Below are 19,193 nucleotides of genomic sequence, written 5' to 3'. Positions count from 1 at the left end.
TGGCCTGTGCTGTCCTTTACAACTTTGTAGGAAACCATTTTCTGTTGAGAATCGTCAGGAATGGATAACCAGTCTGAATCTTGGCAGTCATCTTCAAATGTGCAACTAGGAGGAGAAAATTATGTTTTAACCAAGTTCACAGTTCTTTGAAGGTGTCACCTGCAGATGTTGTTCCTGACCTTCTTTTAGTGCCACACCAGACACAGTACGGATCCTGTGCAGACCAACAGTCCTGCACATTTGTGTATGTGCTGCACTTTGACACAGGTACACGCTTCATCTACAAAACACAAACACTTTGAAAGTATGGAATACATAAGGCATTGTAAACTCAAAATCCTTTAGTGTTCACCCGGTCTAAAACAAGTATGTTTATACATGTACAATGCACCCACCTGGTTTCTAAATGGCAGGTACACGTATTTAAGATCTACTTGATCCAGATGCATTTTGGGAAACACTTGGCGGTCGTCAGTGGCCCTGTAGAGCACCCTGGGACAGGTGGTGTGATAGTTCTTGTCCACAGCAAGCTGACAACAACAACAACAACAACAACAACAACAATGTAGCTTTGTTATGTTTGCTGTGTTTCAGTTGTTGCTGCAAGGCAAAGCTGTACTGGAGAGAAAGGCTTATCAAAATACAGTAAAAATAAAACCACTGAAATTATGATTTTGAAAGGTCACCAGCTTACCTACACACAATGAGCTTTACCCTGTGTAATTAAATCAACTTAGCTTTTTCCAGCCACTGAAATGATTTCTATCTATGAGAAAATTATGCTGCTTCTGGAAAGTATCCACTATCTGTATCTGCAACTTCTATTAAAAAAGAAGAATGTACATCTAACTAGATCTGTACATAGTGTGAAAACCGCTATATTTCCTGCCACAGGTCCTGTGGTGACTTTGCAGAAGCATTGCTTAAAAAAGCTCAAAACCCTTACACATACTCACTTATATCCTTTACTCTCTATTGTTCTCTTTCCATCTTTAACTATACTTCAAAAAAAAGCAATAAAGTTGAAAAAAAAAAAAAAACTACACATACAAATTAGTAACTGGAATGAGGCAAAATGCATTATGGTTATTAAATAAAATAGTTACAGAAGCATCTTACATTTATTTTAAATGACCTGTATAATATGTAAAGAGTAGCTATCACTGTTACTCAGTTACTTTGTTTGGAACATTATAGGTTATTGAATGATTGATTTCCATTAATGAATAGAATACATATCCATAACTTTTTTTATACACACCTTAATGAGCTGCCCATCTCCGGTCCCAATGAAGAAAACCATCCAGGCCTTCTGTCTCACTGCCAGCACAGAGGTCATGGAGTTCTGCCTGAGGAGCACTGCCTTGGGCTTTTCAGAGTCTTTGGATGAGAGACAAAGAAATATTACTTTGAAACCAAAACTGTATTTATGGAATTCTAAAGTGAACAACTTCCAGATTAGACAAAAAGGTACTGAGAGCACTTCATGTTCAAATGTCACTGTTCAAAGCTTAATTGGATAAAGATTTAATAGAATTATTATATTTGTGCAGCTGTCTCCTTCTACAACAGTAAGTAAAATTGAAACCATTAACTCTATTTAACCCTCACATTAGTTGACCTCTCATGTCTCCCAGACATTAAAACATTCAGGATCAGGCAGTGCTATACTTTTACTTTGTAAGAAGCAGAGCTGGGCACATGGAGAAAATTAAATATCAAAATATTTTTTACCAAATACATCAATGTCGATATTGCAGAAATATTGTAGGGTTGACTCTTGGTGCTTTCACAAAAATGTTACAAGATTTGATTGATAAATAACCATCAGTAATGTGGATATAACGACTAAACACTTGTGTCATAAGATATCCAACATTTTATACATATCTAGTCTCATATCTCGATATAATATCGATATGTTGCCCAGCCCTAAGAAGTCTCCAAAATGTTGGTAAATGTCTGCCTCTATATTTTGACATTATAGGAATCTTTGAGTTTCTGTTCCCATGCACAATCAATATTTAATTTATGAGTACAGCAATATAATAAAGTGTAGTCTTATTGTTTTTTTCTTCAACTCCATACAGATTTTGTCATAACTTTATAACTTATTAGAACTTTACAGATCAAAATCAGGACCAACCGGTGGTCTTATCCTGTCAGTGCTGCAGACAGTGCAGAAGTCCGGATCTGCATCAGTGACTCCGGTGAGAGGAGGGCTGATGTCGAACAGTAGCAGCTCTGTGTCGGTGGGTCCTCCGTCCACACTGAACACGCCGCTCCAGAGCACCGGCGGCCCGCCCGGGATCAGGGAGGAGGCGAGGAGTCTGCTGCCTTTACCACCATCAGAGATGCTGAGGGTCGCGCCCCGCAGCGACCTGAGAGTCTCCGCTTTGTTGTTTTTGCCCTCGAGCCAAATGAGACGGACTCTGTTACTTGTGTCACTTGAGGGAAGGTTAGAGAAAAGATAAATGGTTGAACTGATCTGAAATCCATCCACAAACTCCGCACTGCCTGTAGGACGTTTGATCGCTTCAGTAGAGAACCTGCCAACAGAGGAAAATATAGATCCGTGTTGCTTGTTATCCGTATTAATAAGTTTTACCGCTTCTGATTCCGAGGAGCAGCTGCTCTTTGTGGATTTGTCTTCGTATAGCTGTGTGGCAGTCAGAATGTAAGTCTCGGTAGTTTTCTCCTCCACATTCACCAGGAAGCCGATGGATGCGCTGCTGCGCCTTGTGGATCCCACCTGGATGTTCTCCATATACTGCACATTTGAAATGTTCTTCAGGTCCAGCACCTCGCAGTAACCGCACTCGATCACACCGCAGCTGATCAGAGTTTCAGTCTCAACAAAAGGCAACAACATGTTGACGCTGAAAGTCGCGTTCCACTCATCCGTCTCAGAAACCCGGGAAAACTGCGCATCGTCTGATAGGATTCCTCTCTGAGTCAGACTCTGGACCAGAGTCAGGTCGTGGCTCAGCTGGTACAGCGTCTCCGCTGTAGCGACGTAAACCGTGTCGGTGGCCACAGCGAAGTGGCGGATGTCTCCATCAAAAGTGAAGCCTCCATTCTCCTCCAGGCACCGAGCCGGTTCTCCCCAGACAATGAACAACAGAGCCGGCAGCAGGATCATCTTCTTGCAGTGATGACAGCAAAATGCTCACACATAGACGGTCTTCATGGCACTCTGCTCTCCTCCACAGTGTCACTGGTGTCGTGCGTAAAAGCGCAACGCGTGTCGGTTGAAATGTGCCGAGAAGTGGATGCAACTCACTCACATTTTTGTGCAGCTGTCTCCTTCTACAACAGCAAGTAAAATTGAAACCATTAAATCTATTTAACCCTCACATTTATCAACTTCTAATCAGCTGAAATGTTGCCGCAATGGACAGGAGACAAATGTAGAGCGTTGGTGTCTGAATATTTACTACAAGGGGTGTCATTACACACTGTAAATCCGAATTCGCTAACACCAACCTAAAGATTTTTTGGAAACGGCTTGCACTCAAAACTTTTAATTTAGTAGAGTATGGTAACATTAAAGTTTTGAGTACACTAAACATAAAATAAATGTGTCACGAGTGTTATCTGAAAGGAAATTTATGTCAGTTTAACATAATTTTTTTAGTCATGCAACAAAAATAATTAGTGTTTTCTTAACATATTATTCTACGTTATATTAACATAGAATGATCAGGTTACTTAATGAGTATTTATATGTTTATTAAACACAAAAAGTGATGTGTCATAACTTGTTAATTTTATGTACAAACAACAATTAAACAGTTAAAACAACATAACCACATCTATAGCGGAAATAGCATGAGTGTTTGGGTGTGGCCGCCCAAGGGCCCCATGCAAAATAGGGGCCCCTCTAAAGCCGCTGATCTTGCATCACTTTACACAAAAAGACCACTAGTGAAGTGACACACCGCAGCTTAATGGCTGAAGGAAGCCTATTACTGCTCAAAGTCTAATGCTGCAATACTCCAGCTCTTATCAAACGTAACAGTCACTTAACTCATGGTTACAAATGTAAATCAGCACAACAATGACAATTACCAGGCAACAAAAATTCGAAGCAGACACGTTTAATAAACGGAATTCATAAAGTTACATTTGTATTTCGAACAAACTGCAAACTTTTCAGCAAATTTTAACACAACTCTATTTACTGCCTTGCATCATGGGAATTGACCAGCCAATGAACCAATTGCATCTGACTGCAGTACGATCAAATCAAACATAACACAAATTGTATGTATCCATTCTATTCAAACATTTTAAATTAGACAAACAAAGAAATGGAAGTTGTTCTCAACCTTTAAATTTAACGTTGCTTTGACTAGTTAAAACTTAATTATGTGTACTAAAACATAATACGTTGGTAAAAACACAAAACATTGTGGCAGTTTTATGGTAAAACAGCACAAAATATTTGTGTTCAGCATAACTCTGGAACTTATGTTGTAATTATGTGTTTTTGTTGTGTTAAGTGAACACAATATTTTCATTTTGTTGAACATGAAAGCGACCGCCTGTCATATGAACATAAAAACATTGAGTACATATTTTGACAACCATTTTTTAGGTTTACTTAACTATAAAAATATATGCTAAGTGCACAGTATATGTGTTGTTAATTGGCCTTGAACTAATTATGTGATGTTGATGTTATACATTTAAGTAGAATGAACTCAAAAGTCAAAAATTGTTGACTTAACATAAAAAAATTATGTCAACCTTACATGGGATGATTTTTTGTGTCAAATGAACAAAGTTTTTATGTTGTTTTGACAATCCTGACCATTTGTGTGGACGTAACATTAAAATTTTGTGTCATGGATGGATTGGGGTTTACAGTGCAGTGTGTAACAAGCACAATTTAGTGACGCAATGACAAGGGATTGGGACCAAAATCAAGGCCAGCTTGTAGCGGCAGCTGCACCTGGTGAGCTACCATATCCGGAACTATACTGTACACATTGCTTCAGCTAACATAGGGCCTATCATTCATCCTAACCAATGATAGTCATTCTACAACATGGCTCAGAGTGTGTGCTCACCTCTTTGCCACCTAGAGTAACCGTCTTGTATTAAGAAACATGTGAAGCGCTCCTAAATTTAGGAGCATTTTTAAACCAAATTTAATTTAATAGATAGTTTCCATTCTTAAGTTGCAAATAGGAGGTCAAGTAATGTTCAATTTTTTTATTTACTAAGTTTGCCAAATCAACTTAAATGTTGAACTGTACAGGTTGCACTGGCAACAAGAGTACAAAGCACAATTTAAATCCCATGCAGGAGCAGAAAAACCTGACAAGTTTATTAAATGATTTACCCCATAATGATTTAATTGTTCTGATGGAGTAAGTCAAATTCCAATTGAGCTCAAGTAAAGAGGAGCCCATGATAACATTAACATGGACTAAAGTGTCTATGACCAGCAGAAAAACAACTATCAGGTTCTCTCTGACTTCATGATATTGAACATTAAATTGACAATCATTTTTAGCCATATTGAAATAAATGGTGATGGGGGCATTTTCGTCTAAAACCGCCTTTAGATCATTGTAAACACGTGCAATGTGATGTGTTAAAAGGCAAAATTTCCTCCTTGCGTTTTAGCTTCCGGCCACTAGAGGTCGCTGCCCCCCTCAGTGTGAAGATGCAGCGGCATGCAGCAGCCGCAGCAGCAGTCAAAGGCAGCAGAGTGTCGGGAACTCCAGCAGCTCCGCTCCGTATATTTCCACTGACACTCCGTTTTAGGGATTCATTCATTCCAGTCAGAGCTGCTGTTCGGTCTGTCCGGAGGGGATCTACCCATCCATCCACGCGTCTGTCCATCCAGCTGTTTATATCCCTCCTTCCATCCAGCTGTGCACTGCGTCCGGGAAGGTCAGACGCATTATCTTTGATCGGCGGACCTGACAACTTTGTGTTGTTTATTTGTTAATTCTCTTCCTGATCAGCGTTTCATCACCGGGAGATTATTGCTGCGTTCAGCGGTCGCTGGTGAGTCTTCCTGCCGGTATTTTCATGTAAGGTGCGTCCCCTCCGGACACAGCACTACAACACTGGGGTGTGGAAATGATCCAACCCGTGGTTAGTCGAGAAGGTTTAATATTTTACTGACAGTATGAGACCTTTAAGGAAGGTTATGTATGCACTGTCGGATTCTCTCATGACATAAAATAATATTTCTATGATATCTGGTGGACATATTCAGCTATTCGGTTTAAATTAAATGGGCTTGATATTCAACTGTGTTACGTTTTAGTGTCTCAGTAATCTTTGTTCGTTTTTCTAAGCTGAACAGTGCTGTAACATCTGAAAAGTTGAACTAATCTTTCCATTTGGGCTGTTGAATGTGAACAAATAGTTTTCTGTGATACAATCACAATATCTCCAGTTCAATCTTCATGAATATGCGGTTTTATTTTACTCTGCTGCTTGATCACCCTCCACCTTTTCCTATTGAGTTCGAGGACTTAATTGGCATTCATGAGCAGCGCTGAGTGTTGCATAATAGCCCACATCTCAGTGGGATTTAAGGTCAGTCCACACAAACCGGGGTCCAGGGGACTCCCTGGGGTCCTGAAGGAGGTTGCGGGTGGGATGCCAGCAAACATGAAGATGGAGGGAATGAAGAGTAGATACAATTACAGAAACGTCAACATCCTCTGAAACAAGTTATTGCAACTCTCAGCTGACATGCACATCTCAAGATAAAGTGCACATTGGTCGCAATGAAGGGAAATGCTTATACTTACAGTGGTAGAATGTAAAGTACATTTAGTAACTTAAGTTCAATTATGAGGTACTTGTGTACTTTTCTTTTTATATTACTCCATACTTCAACTCCACTTACTTGTTACTTTGTAAAGTGAGATTTTACATAGAAAATAAATGATCTTAATAAAAATATGATGCTGTTAACACAATGCATACATAATAGTAATACAATAATGTATTTACAATCATATTAAGCTCTGGAAACGGCTTCTGCATAATACTACTTTTAATGCTTTGAGTTTTGAGTCGTAGTAGCGCATGAAGCAGTGTTTCTATGAGTGGGTCCCCATATTGTTTGAATGTAAATAGAACGTTTGTTTAACTCCACCGGGCACCATAACTTTATTTTTGTTGCAAATACTTCTGTACTTTAACTTGAGCAAACATTTGAATAGAGGATTTATACTTGAAAGTATATTTTACATTGTGGTATTTCTACTGTTACTACGGTAGGATTTGAATACTTTTCCCACCTCGGATGATTCACAGAACAGCTTGTTTTCCTCCCTCTGACAGTAGAGGAAGACGAAAACTTCTCAGACCGGAGTGCTTGCGATGAAAAAGTTTGATCAAACAGGGTCAAAGTTTATCAGCATGAGGGCAGTCTGACAGAGACATGCCGCCTCTGGCTGAAAACACTAGCAGTGAGTAGGACAATGTAGGATTCTTTCCCCTACTGGTTTCCCTCCAGAGGCAGTGCATCAGTTCACTGTATGTATTTAGATGACAGGCCTGTGGTTTGCAGGCTTTGTATAGCCTGTGGTGCAACAGGTCTCCTCCCATGGTTTGGAGCTCAGAGGTCTGTAATCTCCCTGAACCACAGCACCACCACCCAGATTCATTTCTCAGGGTAAAAATGACACAAACCCCAGCTGGGCACACAGTGGAAAAAATATATACACGTGCCTAGTTTGACAGTTTGGATGGGGTCCCTGTAGAGCAGAGGTCTATGGGTAAAAAAAAGATACATTTTGGATACTAGAGAGATGGCAGGTTCATTTTTGGTCCATGCTCTGGGATTATGACTATTGATTTGATGTTTTCAGTTTAAGTCACAGAGACACTTCAGGTATCGAGAAATGAAAGTAGTTCAGGGGCGCTCTGGTAGCTCACCTGGTACAGCGTGCGCCCCATGTACCAAGGTTCAGTCTTTACCGCAGCGGCCCAGGGTTAGATTACGACCTGCGGCTCTTTGCTCCATGTCTTCCCTCTCTCTCTCCCCCCTTTCCTGTCTACAAACATTCTATCAATTACAGGCAAAAATGCTCCCTCAAAAAATATTAAGTTAAGAGAAATTAAAGTAGTTCAACATGACGAAAACAAAGCTGTACTCTACCGTTTGGCTGCAGTCTGAAAAGCAGCATCAGTTCTTTTACTTTGCCAGTTGTATTGCAAGTTAGCTATTACTTGGAACAGTTGAAACTTGTTTTCTGTTTGTATTGTATCAGCGGTTACTGATTTTTGTTGTGGATTCTTTCTGTAGAAGTTTGTGCTCATTTTGTAATACGGTTACTACTTTTTGTGTTTACTGTAGCGACGCTGTTTTGAATGCGTCATTCATTGTGACGATAGGTGTAGGTGTACATGTACATTGTTTTGTAGAACAGACTGGTCATTTTGCAATAGTCTGACTCATTTTATTGCACACAGAGAGAGACGTCTACTCTGGGATAATGATGGAACAGCCACTTCAGCCTCACTAAAGCCGTTTATCCTGCGACTTCGTTACACGACTAAGATGTGCGAGTGTGCGTGCATGAGAGAGAATCAGGATGGTGGGTGGAGGCCATAAATGGCAAAATGGGAAGAGGAATGACCGTGTCGGTGGGGGAGACACTGATGTGTGTGCCTCTTCCTCCTCTCTCGCTGGTGCTTCCCTGCTGCTCCGTGCGAGAGCGAGGGAACACTGAAGCAGTGTGTGTGTGTGTGTGTGTTCACAGTAATATGTGTGAGATGTAAAACCGATAGAAATCAAGAACGTAAAAGCGAGATACGTGGCAGGAAGACAGCTGAACAAAGTCTGTTATAGGAAAGAGCTGTACAAGCTGTTTATGTGGGATGCTACACTATATCACTTATATTCTGTTTACAATCTACAAGGTATTTCCAAGAAATGACTGAAGACATTCCCTCCACACTCTTATTGGTTGATTCCACCTCAAACCCTCTATCTTTCTGTAGCTGTCTGTACAAATGTTGCAAAAACACTGTGCATGCTGATTTTAGAGACCAACATGAAATAAGATTCAGGCAGAACTTGCCATTTTCTCCTTTACAGACAAAAGTTTTTAGTTGGTCGTTGGTTGTAATTTCTAATCAATATGCAGCAGTTGCTACTTGATAGGCACCATCTGACCAGCAGCAAATTTGCAAAACTTTCTGCATGGGTAGATGAGAACTGCCTAAGGTGTGGGCATGATATAGGCACCAACAGATGTGTTTTGAACCTGTTCGCAGCTGGATTATTGGATATTTGTCTTTAAAGGAATAGTTCGACATTTAGGGAAATGCGCTAATTCCCTTTCTTGCCGAGTGTAAGATGAGAAGATGTATACGACTCTCATGTCTGTACGCTAAATATTAAGCAGCTGGTTAGCTTAGCTCAGCGTAAACACTGGAAAAAAGCAGCTAGCCTGGCTCTGTTTGAAGATAACAAAATCTGCTGTCCAACACCAGACGATACGTTGTAGGTAGGCAGATTTTGTTACCATTGGACAGAGCCAGGCTAGCTGTTTCCAGGCTTTATACTAAGTTAACCGGCTGCTGATCGTGGCTTCATATTTAACATACAGGCATGAAAGAGGTATGAATCTTCTCATCTGACACTTACTAAGAAACAGCATTAGCATATTTCCCAGCATATCTCAAATGTTAACATTTGAATGACGGTTACGGTTACAAATTACTGTTGTAAATTAAACACGATTTATGAAGTTACAGCGCTCTGGTTGAGGTTTGGTTAGGTTTAGGCACAGAAACTACTTGGTAAGGGTTAACAAAAGATCATGGTTTGGGTTAAAATGACTACTTCATTAAGGTTGGGGGACTTTTGTTGTCATAGTTACAATAACAACCATGTGGTTCATGTTGGGCAACAATCGCGGTCATGCTTAAAAAAAAAAAAAAAAAACCCCGCACACTGATGGTTGAGAACCAGTATTTTTTACAGCTGCTAGAAAACTTTGTCTCTTCAACGTAAAAATGACACTGTTTGGGGCACTGGCTGAAATGACTGATTCTGTCGTTTTTCTTGGGAAAATAGTCTCCAAATGTACAGCATGTGGCACCGTTATTGCTATTGCCATAATCAAGGTGGCCCTGGAGAACTTAAAAGATTACCAAGCTTTAGTTGTGGCCTACACTGCACGGTTAATCGTTTCACCACAGGTGGAAACGTACTGTATGACCAAGCTCATAAATGCTCAAAACACCTCAAACTAAACTGGAAAGACAGAACAAAATGTTACTGTTACGGTAATTAAAATTACAGCACCACTACAGTATAACACACTGTTTTGACTGTGCTGTCTGGCGGAATCGTGGCGTCCACATTAGTCATGATAAAAACAATAATATTTAAAGAGGCTGACGGCTGCCATGATGGCCCTTGCTGAGAGAGAGACAGAGATTGATGATCGACCTCCACTTGAGCCACACGAAGCGGCACACAGCCACACCATATACGGGCATGTGTGTTGGTGTAAATTAACTCAGAGTGTGTGTGTGTGTGTGTGTGTGTGTGTGTGTGTGTGTGTGTGTGTGTTGCAGTGGATGAAGAAGCAAAGTGCTGGAAGTTTGCCACTTCATAACTTCAACCAGTGTGAAGCTGGCTAACATGTCTCTGGCACCGACACACACAAACACATTTTTCAGCTTTTATTTAAGCAGTCTGTTTTTGCTTTTCTACCATTTTTCTTTGCTATATCTCATTTCAACACAGGGATGAGTGAAGAGATTTTCTTGACAGCTTCTGATGATCCATCATTTCTCAAACATGGCTGACACTTCAGCAGGCTATTTATTATCTCTCACAACTGCCAGATATGTTTGAAAGCCAGTTTTACGTCGCATTTGATCACATATTGAGTCTTGCATTATTGTGTGCAACACAATACAATTAACTATTTTGGAATTTCTGTTAGCTTTGGATTGCCAGATATCGTTCTGTGCCTCTTGATCACATCAGACTTTTTTGTTGAGTAGTTGTTTGACAAGAGAAACAAAAAGATGTTAATATGTATGATAATATGGAAAAAAAAAAATCTGGATTCTTAGCTGTCTGGCAGAAGCAATCTATATCTTGCCAAAACATGAGCATGAAAATGTCATACTGTGAAGAGAATGTTGGGCAAACAGCATTCACCTTGACCATCATGCAATTTCCATTTCATCCAAATCGGCTTTTAACTCTTAATCCACTTAGACTTTTCTCAACCCACAGAAGAGTACAATTTCAGCTGAGCCATTAGCATCATGTTTTCATCCAACAATGGCAGCACTACGTTGTCTGTTCACCTGCTCTTTGATGCATTACGTGCAAAATCTGAGATAGTGAAGCACTGATCTGACATTCTGATGGATGCAGATTCTGACAGTTGTACAGTAGTTAAGTGACACCGTAGACCATAACATGCTAACTTGTTTTTACGTTTCTGTCGAGTACAGATTAAACAAACAATAGTCATAACCCTATTTGCTGACACTGGAGTCTTGTCATTACTGTGAGGTTGCTAGACAAACAGTGGTGAGACCTGGAAGTGACTGCTCCACACATAGCCGCTGTAAAAGCACATTGAGTATGTTTACATGCACACCAATATTCCACTATTAATGAATTTGACAATATTCCAAATTTGATACAGGTCATGTAAACAGCATATTCCGGTTGGATATTCCGAATAAGGCCTTTTTCCAAATATAGCATTTTCAGATTAAGACGTGAGATATTCCGGTATTATTTGGGCTTTAGAAGCATTCTTTGGACATGTATACAGCGTATTTGGAATATGTGTCTCAATCAGGGTTTTTACCGCAGTTTACAGCTTCTTGCCGGTTTATGGCTTATGGTCAGCTCTGTGCGTTGTTATGGTTGCTGTGCACAAACCAACCAGCCAACAGTTTGCAAGGCTGCAGACCCGATAAGAAAGAGAAACACAGCTACTTTTAAACATTATCAAAGACTTGGATATCAACAGGTTTTTGGATATACGCACACATCGCAACACCGTCCTTTTCTATAAGCTGGTTGAAGGAATGAGAGGGAGGCTGTGTTCGCACGGTCCAACAAGTCCACCACCGCTGGTAAACTTTGAAAAAAATCATATTTTGCACGGCTACATGTAAACGGGAATATTAGTTCAATATTCACTTTCATTAGCCATGTAAACAGTTTAGTTGGAATATTGTCTTTTTTGGAATAAGGGCAAAAACCGGAATATTATGTGCACGTAAACGTAGTGAATGTGACGTTTTCATTCTCCGTTTTTTGTACAATCAGTGATTTAGTGAGCTTTAGAGGAGATGGTAGGAGGATTTTGTTACCTTTGGACAATAGCAGGCGAACTGTTTTCAGTCCTTTTGCTAAGCTAAGAGTGTGCTTGTGATAGCTTAATATTTACAGTACAGAAATAAGAGTGGTTTCTAGCTTATCATCCAACTCTTGGCAAGAAAACAAGATGCAATCAAGTGTGTTTTTGTTGAATTATAAACAAAAGCCAAAGCTTTCGACTGTGGCTTTCAATGTTTCTGCCTCATTATGGGTCTGGTCAACAGTAATCTCTATAAACAGATACCTGCATATGAATGCAGAATATGTAGGCAACAGGACAGGATTTTGGTAATGAAGCGTTCTGGTTTCTGATTTGTAGTCCCAGTAGTATTGACCAATCATGTTTGAGTGGGCTTTGGTTGCATGCAGGTAAACAGTCCGTGTGGAGAGTTAAAGAGGTGGAACCCATTGACTGAAATACAATCTCGGAACCCATCAGCTATCTTCTGAAAATGATTTAACTTAAAAAAAAAAAAATTCATAGACGTCATCTCTTATTTCAAGTTGCTAATTAGACTGTAAATGACTGCCGCATGGAACAGTTAGTTATGGCCCGAATATCCACTGTCTACACTGTAACCCCCGAAACATTGGCCGTTGCCCCCAAAGGCTAAATCATGGTCAGACCGAAATATTGGGATGACATGCGTCTCTACTGTTGCATTCTAGTTAGGATTTTCTGTTCTGAGACTGCAGCACAGTATAGCTCCTGAGGAGGTTTCTTTTGTAGTTTCACAGCTGAGCAGTGGTTCAAATCCATGACCCTCCATTTACAAACACACTTCTTTAATCAGGCTGCTGCCACCACTGAAAACATTCAATAAAAACACAAGCCTCAGCCTGGTGGGTTTGTTCTTGTATTATCTCAGTCAGCATTGCTGCTTATTGGACATGCACCATTCTTGAGCCTGTGGATCCCAGGATTCATCTGGAGTCATTAGGACATAGATTTCAATTAGATTGTATTTGTTGTCTGCTTGTTTTTGGTTAAAAGTTGGAAGGGCCGCCAGTAGAAAAACAGAGTGTTTGACGCAGAAGTTTACAATCAATTACCTGGTGAGATAACCTTGCAGTTGGTTATTTTCTCATTAAACAGACCTGTGGTTGTTTAAACGGGCTGTGTTTTGCTTTTTAATGACTTCAGCTCTGTGCGTGCAATATTCTATGCTTCCCTGCTCTCTCTGTCTTCTGCTAATCTTCCTGTCACATCTCTCACGCACCTGCATGAAAAATCAGTTAGGAGGTCAACAACTCCCCGAAACGGCCTGACACCACTGTCTCTGTACTACATACTTAAAGTAAAATGTTTTTCACACACCAGACTGGTATCTGTTCTACAAAGGAAAGTTCATCTGTTCCACATTACTGTGCACATGTGAAAATATAAACAGACAAAATTTACAAAAATATTACTTTAGGGCTGAAATCAATACAAAATGTAGTAGTAATAATATACTTTTCGGATATTAGATTTTGTGAAAATCACAAAATGATCAAATGATGTTCTAAGCAGGCGTTTTTGTATGTATTAATCCAATGTAGGAAACAAAAACTTTAATTACACTTTTTGTACATTTTTAAAATTACAATTTATATTAATTGATATTGAATAAGCCCCTAAAACCCCTGACACACTAACCAGATGGCTGACCGTCGGCAGAAAAGGCAGTCGGACTGATCAGCCGGCTCCCCGAGGTCCAAAAAGTGCCTCGGAACACACCGAAGCGACGCCGTCTAGAGCGTACGTTCTGCGCGTTTGCGAGACGTAATACAAAAAATGAAAACCAGAAATGACAACGCGTCACGTGGCTCTGGCTTCTCCAGCCGATAGTAATGGCGGCTTGTTCGAAATACGATCTTGTATTTTACGAAAATAGTTCACTGAAACGTGTTTCTGAAAACATGTCAAGCAAGAAATAGGCCATGCAGTTGTTGAATCTGTCTTCATTTCAGATCGACAAAGGTCAGTTTAAAAGATTTTCATCAGATTTTGAGAGGCGTTCATCACTCATCCCGCTCGCACGGCACGGAACACACCGAACAGACTTGAGTCACTGACCTCGCCAGACTGTCCGACGGCCAATTATCGGGTTGGTGTGTCAGGGCCATTACATATACTGTAACTTCACATTTACTATTGTCTTTTTAAATAACATGAAAGTCATGTCTCCTGAGTTGAGAATCAAGCTTAAAAAGGAGACATAATTTCCCCTCGGAAGCGTATTTTGAGTTCTACATATTCAAGGCAACAATTATTTTTCCTTCAAGGCGTACTTCAAAAAAACTAATTTGTATTACAAAGGTAATTTCTAGAAGCCAGGGCTGCTTTGTTCTGATATACCCAACTATGAGCCTTTTCAGTCCAGTCATTCGTAGCCTGACACTTAGCCTGCTAATGTAAGTCCTGCAGCTTGCTGGAGGACACTGAGAAATCACTGTATGACTCACAAATAGCAGTGGGAGCTAAAAGTAGAAATACCAGCAAAAAGAAAAAATACAGCAAAATGTCATGTGCAAGTGTTGCACTGTGCTTTAGCATCAAAACTACATATGCATTCTAACATATAAACTTGTCCTACATGTTTCCTCAGACGCTGCAAGGATGAGTGGCTGACCTCGGAGCCCACTGATTGGTTTGCTGATCTTTGCTGGCTGCAGCTGCTGTCATGGCCAAAAGCCCGGAGGTGAAGCTGGCCGTCTTCGGCAGGGCGGGGGTGGGCAAGTCAGGTAAACTGCTTTGTAAAGTATTCAAATATTTTAAACTTTTGTGTAGGTCATAGTGTCCATCTTTCTTATTCTATTCATTCAAAGTTCCAAAAACTACAAGAAAGTTGTCTTTGACTGAAAACAGGCTGATTTGTACGCTTTATTTTGGTGCTCAGAATAATCATAAATCCATTTGCAGGCAACATTTAAAAGACTTAAACTTGGCTGTTGGGTATCTGCAGGTTTCATGTTGTGTTTTGCCTCTTTCAGCATGACCTCTGCTTTCTAATGTTTTCCTCCACCATCCTCTGCATTTTTACACTCGCCATAATTTCTCCTCAAGCATAGTTTCTTCATGTATTCAGCATTACAGTAGGTTGTTTTTGGTCTGGCTTAATTACCTTCACTCCCACAGATAAGTCAGTTGAGTCATTATCATTTGGTTTCAGCATTCCTCTATAAGCTGCGGCAGCCTGGCCTCAGCTGTAGGTTTTCTCCAGTAGCTAACACAATATCGCAGACCATATGTTTCCTGCCGGCTGCAAATCAAGACAGATTGCTTCTGTGTAGCAATCAGCTGTTGGAAAACATGCTTCGGGAGCTCTTCCATGTCGAAGGAGGCCATTAAAATGCCTGAGGAGGTCAGGTCAAGTACTGTACTGAAAAGTGTAATGACTGCAGAGTTCATAACCTTTGTCTGAAAGGAGTGTGCTTGTTAAACATGGCAGTGAGGCTGACGATGTCATGAGGCTGACGATGTCATGCACGTCTGAAACCTTGTTAAGAAAACAGACATCAAGCTCCAATCTTCAAAATTTTGCATCCACATTTCCTTCCCTTGCTTCCCTTCCTCGTGTCTTAGTCCGTCCCACCGAGGAAGCGTGGGAGAGATGCATGGCAATCATGCTAGGAGAGAGGAAACAAGGACATTTGTTTTAGAGGGATAAGATGTCCTTTCCTCTAAAGCATCACATGAATTCGTCAGCTGTATGGGCGGAGTTAGCAACGGCTTTCAGCTGCACGGTTTCCGGGAAGCGACATTTTTTTTTTGCAGGATGGTAGGGGAAGATTCATGAATATTCATTAGGGAACTCATCCCTGAATGGCTAGTACTCGTTGCCTGCTCTGGTTGGGTTGGTTAGGTTTAGGTAAGAGGAGGGTTATGGTTAGGCAATAGGAGTGGGATTGGTTATGGTTAGGGTAAGAATGTCAGGGTGAGCCAATCAGGGATGAGTCTTCCCCTACCATCCTGCAAAAAAACAAAAACAAAAAAAACTTGCTTCCAGGAAGGCTGCTTTCGTGTTTCCTCGCTCATACAACATGGCATCATGACTTTGCGTAAACATACACGCCACTTTCCTAAAGCCAAATGCCGTGTTATCTGTATGCATTTTGAGCTATCCATGTGTATGTCTACGCCAGGGGCCTCAAACTTGCGGCCCGGGGGCCAATTGAGGCCCGCGGGATGATATTTTGTGGCCCCCCTACTTGACAAAGTTTAGTGTCAGTGCGGCCCGCGCGTTGTTCTGAAACGCACCTTTTTGCTGAGTTGTTGCGTGTGCCACGCTTGCCATGCTTTTATTTTATTTGTTTAGCACTTACGGGCTACCATAGCTAGTCTCGTGACTGCAGCGTTTGTTGTCAACGGTTGTCAAGCTAGCCAACCGTGAAGTACCTGTACCAACTGTACCATACGAAGTATCAACGTTAGTCACTTGGTTGAAAGGTGTTCCAGAGTGACGGAAAATATATGCCATCACCCAGTTCCAGTCATGTCTCTCTCAAAACGTGCCGTGAAGAGAAAGGTTGGCGACGAGCACAGGCAATTTCAGTGAAAGTGGGAGATGGAATATTTTTTCTATCGAGCACAGGGGCACCTCTACATGTCTCATATGCACAGAGAAAGTTGCAGTGTACAAGGAATATGACATCAGACGTCATTACTCAACTAGACATGTTGAGGAGTATACAAAATACCAGGGAGATGAGAGAAAGAACCGGGTCGCCAATCTTAAAAAATGTCTATTGAGGCAACAAGATTTATTTAAGAAAGCAAACAAAGAATACTTTTGTTGAATACTTGACGCGGCCCAGCCTGACCCACACTCTACCTCGAGCGGCCCCCAGGTAAATTGAGTTTGAGACCCCTGGTCTACGCTGTATACAGCGGATGTAAACATACATACCACGTGGTGTCGCGTGTTGTCGCGAGATGTGCCGTGCTATCGCGAGAACGTCACAAACCTGTAAAAAACTAAAAAAATTTTAAAAGCACTGCAGTGATCCTTGATACATTTGAACACTTGAAAGAGCATGTTCACCACATAAAGTCTTTATCTGCTCGCTGGAAAATTGTCTCAAAAAACCAACTCCCTTTTCATGTGGACGGTTAATTCATGCAGCTCTGCAGTCGCCTGATCCTCCTCCATCAGTGGCATGCTCATTTTAATGCACAAAAACAGACACACAGCAGGATAGTAGTCAGTGTTGTCACATCTGACGCTACATGTAGCCCTGGTGATCCCTTTAACAATGAACGGCTCTCATCTAAACATAGTCCTTTAGTGGAAGCCCACGGATGCTAATGAATCAGCCTTCTCCTCAATGGACAACCATCAGGATTTACACTCCCACTTCATGCAAAATGTGACTGAGAGGAAAACATGTTTTGACCCTTCTGGTGTGTTGGAGTCACTCTTTTGTGGTTCATAAATCTAAGCTAAAGATGTTATATGCCTATTTTAAACAGAGGACCACCTACCTAACCCAGCTGAAGTGTCCTTGAGCAAGATACTAAATTCCTGTTACAGTAGTTCTCTATCTGAAAGTTGACCACTTTGTCTAGGTGGTATTAAATATTCCTTTTGTAATAAGCAAAGTCTTGTTATACTTTATCTAGTCTATATCAACGGCGTTTCATTTCCGCAATTGATTAGGTGCCGCTGGAAATTCCACCGGACGTCCCTCATTTTCAGCCGGATGTCCGTTACCTTCCACTTTCTTTGTGTTGGCATTCTAAACTTTGGTCGATTTATGACTATGGTTAACTGTTCTCAAGATATATCGAGCGCCTGCACGTAAGCGCCAAGCCAACGTTAATTTGCCCAAAACTTCCTGTGAGCGGAAAATGAGGGCTGAAGTCCTGTAGTGGGAACTTGCCATTAGATACAACGGTACATTGAGCTAAATGCTAACGTAAGCATGCCTGTATGCCTACAATGACAATGCTAACATGCTCATGTTTAGTAGGTATACTGTTTACCATGTTGACCACCTTAACTTAGCATGCCAACAATTGCTAATTACCACCTAACATAAAGCACAACTGATGAGACAGACATTGCCCTCTATACCCCAGCGCTCTAATGCTCTTTTAGTGTCCTATAGATCACATCTGCATCCATCACACACAATGATCTGCAGTATATGTTGTGTCAGAGGCAACTCCACCCTGGCAGCAAAAATCTGGCCAACTTTTTCCAGGGTTCTGTATTTTTTCCTAACTTGTCAGCGTTATCATAAAACCACCACTATTTGTTTTAAATAACACTAATTGGCCAAACCTATCGCGTTATTTATAACAAAACACAACAACATTAAGAACACTTGATTCACCTTGGGAAAAAAACGTGTTCATCCATCTCGACATCACACAAGTGAGATGGTGTTCATGTGATGCTAATGTTTCTTACTTTAGTTGGACTTTAAAGTATTTGTGCTTCAGTGGTGATCAGTCACATCCAGAAGCCGTTTGCTCCCCTGCTGGTTGGAAAAAATGTGTTCCTAACAAGCAGGAACAGACCTGCTGGGTGTCCTGGCGTCGTTGGGGAGTTTGCTGGGCCCTTTGTGATGGTCTGACCTGGACTCCTACAGAGCCATCCAGCCCTAATAAAGAGAAGAGTATATTAACTTAAGTTGGTTGTCCTGGCACTTTTCACTGTTTTGGTTTATTGACTCAGCGGAGGCAAACTGGGGTTAGGAAATAAGATAAATTTGTCCAATTACTGTACCTCCAACTTGGTCCCTGCTAAACACACACACATGTACACAAGCACACACGCACAATGAGTTGATCCCAGTAAATAAAGTAGCACTGGCGAGGTTTTGAGGGGTAAGTTGAGTGAATACTCTGTGG

The 19,193-nt window shown here is 41.0% G+C and overlaps 2 protein-coding genes across 6 annotated transcripts in view; one reads left to right on the top strand and one right to left on the bottom strand.

Moving 5' to 3' along the window:
* plxnc1 (plexin C1) overlaps positions 1-3,259 on the bottom strand; it is a 59,770-nt gene extending 56,511 nt beyond the window's left edge. The window contains exon 1 of the mRNA XM_031306249.2: positions 2,947-3,259. Within this exon, the coding sequence (XP_031162109.1) occupies positions 2,947-3,142 (196 nt within the window). The 5' untranslated portion in view covers positions 3,143-3,259. The remainder of the gene's footprint in view (positions 1-2,946) is intronic.
* A 2,457-nt stretch (positions 3,260-5,716) lies between these two features.
* The window catches only part of rerg (RAS-like, estrogen-regulated, growth inhibitor), a 48,476-nt gene continuing 34,999 nt past the window's right edge, over positions 5,717-19,193 (top strand). For 2 of the 5 annotated variants that reach the window (XM_031306346.2, XM_031306345.2), the window contains exons 1-2: positions 5,718-6,024; positions 14,944-15,079. In XM_031306346.2, the coding sequence (XP_031162206.1) occupies positions 15,019-15,079 (61 nt within the window). In that variant the 5' untranslated portion in view covers positions 5,718-6,024; positions 14,944-15,018. Of the gene's footprint in view, positions 6,051-6,070; positions 6,092-14,943; positions 15,080-19,193 lie in introns of those variants that run through there. The other 3 variants (XM_035996181.1, XM_031306347.2, XM_035996182.1) reach the window with 3 other exon arrangements.

The sequence above is a fragment of the Sander lucioperca genome, chromosome 20 (assembly GCF_008315115.2).
Source record: "Sander lucioperca isolate FBNREF2018 chromosome 20, SLUC_FBN_1.2, whole genome shotgun sequence".
NCBI classification, from domain to species: Eukaryota; Metazoa; Chordata; class Actinopteri; order Perciformes; family Percidae; genus Sander; species Sander lucioperca.
Note: the sequence above shows the minus strand (reverse complement) of the source record. Positions and strands in the feature narration are given on the sequence as shown.